The sequence below is a fragment of the Ceratina calcarata genome, unplaced genomic scaffold (assembly GCF_001652005.2).
Source record: "Ceratina calcarata isolate Rehan_Ccalc_2016 unplaced genomic scaffold, ASM165200v1 scaffold586.2, whole genome shotgun sequence".
Lineage (NCBI taxonomy): Eukaryota > Metazoa > Arthropoda > Insecta > Hymenoptera > Apidae > Ceratina > Ceratina calcarata.
In genome coordinates this window covers 465,460-466,994 of record NW_017177087.1, presented here as the reverse complement: position 1 = coordinate 466,994, position 1,535 = coordinate 465,460, and the positions used below count along the sequence as shown (strand labels likewise).

The 1,535-nt window shown below is 37.4% G+C and overlaps 1 protein-coding gene across 2 annotated transcripts in view; it reads left to right on the top strand.

Moving 5' to 3' along the window:
* The window catches only part of LOC108629738 (uncharacterized), a 7,883-nt gene that overhangs the window by 2,405 nt on the left and 3,943 nt on the right, over positions 1 to 1,535 (top strand). Inside the window, exons 1-2 of one of the 2 annotated variants that reach the window (XM_018032572.2) lie at positions 232 to 510; positions 1,167 to 1,395. In XM_018032572.2, coding sequence (XP_017888061.1) covers positions 495 to 510; positions 1,167 to 1,395 — 245 coding nt within the window. In that variant the 5' untranslated portion in view covers positions 232 to 494. Of the gene's footprint in view, positions 1 to 231; positions 511 to 1,166; positions 1,396 to 1,535 lie in introns of those variants that run through there. The other variant, XM_026817505.1, reaches the window with a different exon arrangement.

Below are 1,535 nucleotides of genomic sequence, written 5' to 3'. Positions count from 1 at the left end.
TATATTTTTAATTGGATAAAATAATTCTTCAATTTCCACCTACAATTGCTATATGAAAAAAATAAAAATGCACAAGATTTTCTAATTGGAGCTTTTTATAATAATAAACTCAGAATCGATGATGCATACTTTAGTAAACAAATTCTACGTAAATTCCGAAAGTATGCCAAGACGAACGGGTAATTTATGTCAGAATAACAAAGACAGAAAAGGAGGGGGGAGGTTTATTTTTGCAAGACGATTGAATTGAACGTGTCGAGGATCGGAAGACAAGCGAATACAATAACCTTAACGCGGCCGAAATACGCGATTCTTTTCCGATGCTCCACTTCGTATGCTGCAAGAACACCGCGCAGCCCGGGCGAGTTAAATCGCGACTCAATTTAAATACGGCCAATTGTTGCGAAATGCTGACTCGGCGAATCGGACGTACCGCATAAACCGGCGATTAACCAGAACGGACATTATTAGTAGTGCGAAAGTATCTCAACGTTATGCCGAAGACGAAAGGTAAGTCCGAGCGAGAAGAAGCCACGCGATAATCAATCACCAGACTCCGTGTTAAATTTCTATAAAATCGTCTTAAAATATCTTTTATACAAATGCGTTTCAAGTGTTACGAAATATCGTTTTAACGTCGATTATTCTACATATGTACATTATACGATACATATATTTCATCATCGTTTAAATTTTAAGGATGTATGGGCTATATACTTAAACAATGCTAACATGTTAACATTTTTATATATAACATAATTAACATTATTATAGATTCCTATTACTATTAAAAAGCTAAAATTATAGTGATTTCAAATTTTTCATAGGTAATAGTATCACCTACAACTTTTACTTNCCTCTACAAAAAAGGTCGTATGCAATTTTTTCGTAAGTCAAACTGTTTAGGAGTTATTGAGAAAAAACGAAATTTTTTGCCAAAAGTTCATCATTTCGACGGTATGACGGTCGGATTTCGTCAGTGCCAATAAAATGCCAATTAACGGTATTTAACTCGTTAAATATCGAAGTTAGAAGAAAAATTCATAGAACTTTTCTTGTCATGTCTTTTGATGTCAGTGCCTACAACTTCTGTATAAAAAGCATTTCGCCAGCGTCAATAATTAACGTTCAGTGGACTTGGTTTTTGGACTGTGTTAAAAACTTAGATCCCTTCGGAGAGGACGCGTCGCTCCTTTACCCGGACGGACGTGATCAGTACGCGAGATTCAGGGACACGCCGGAAACACCGATAATCAAAGGCGTGGTGAACCAGCTGAGGAAATGGCCAATGGACGTGTTCTTCGCGTTCCTGGCAGGTTGCCTGATCGTCGCTGGCCTAGTGCTACTGACTATTGACACGGTGGCAGTTTGCGTGCCCGCTGTTCTCGGTAACAGGTGTCAGAACGATTCAATTTTACAGTATCAACATAGTAAATGCCCCAATTCACATCACAATTTCTACTCACCAGCGTATTTATAATGGCAAATAAACATTATTTCACTTACAAGAAATATTTCAACACTGCTTTCTAATA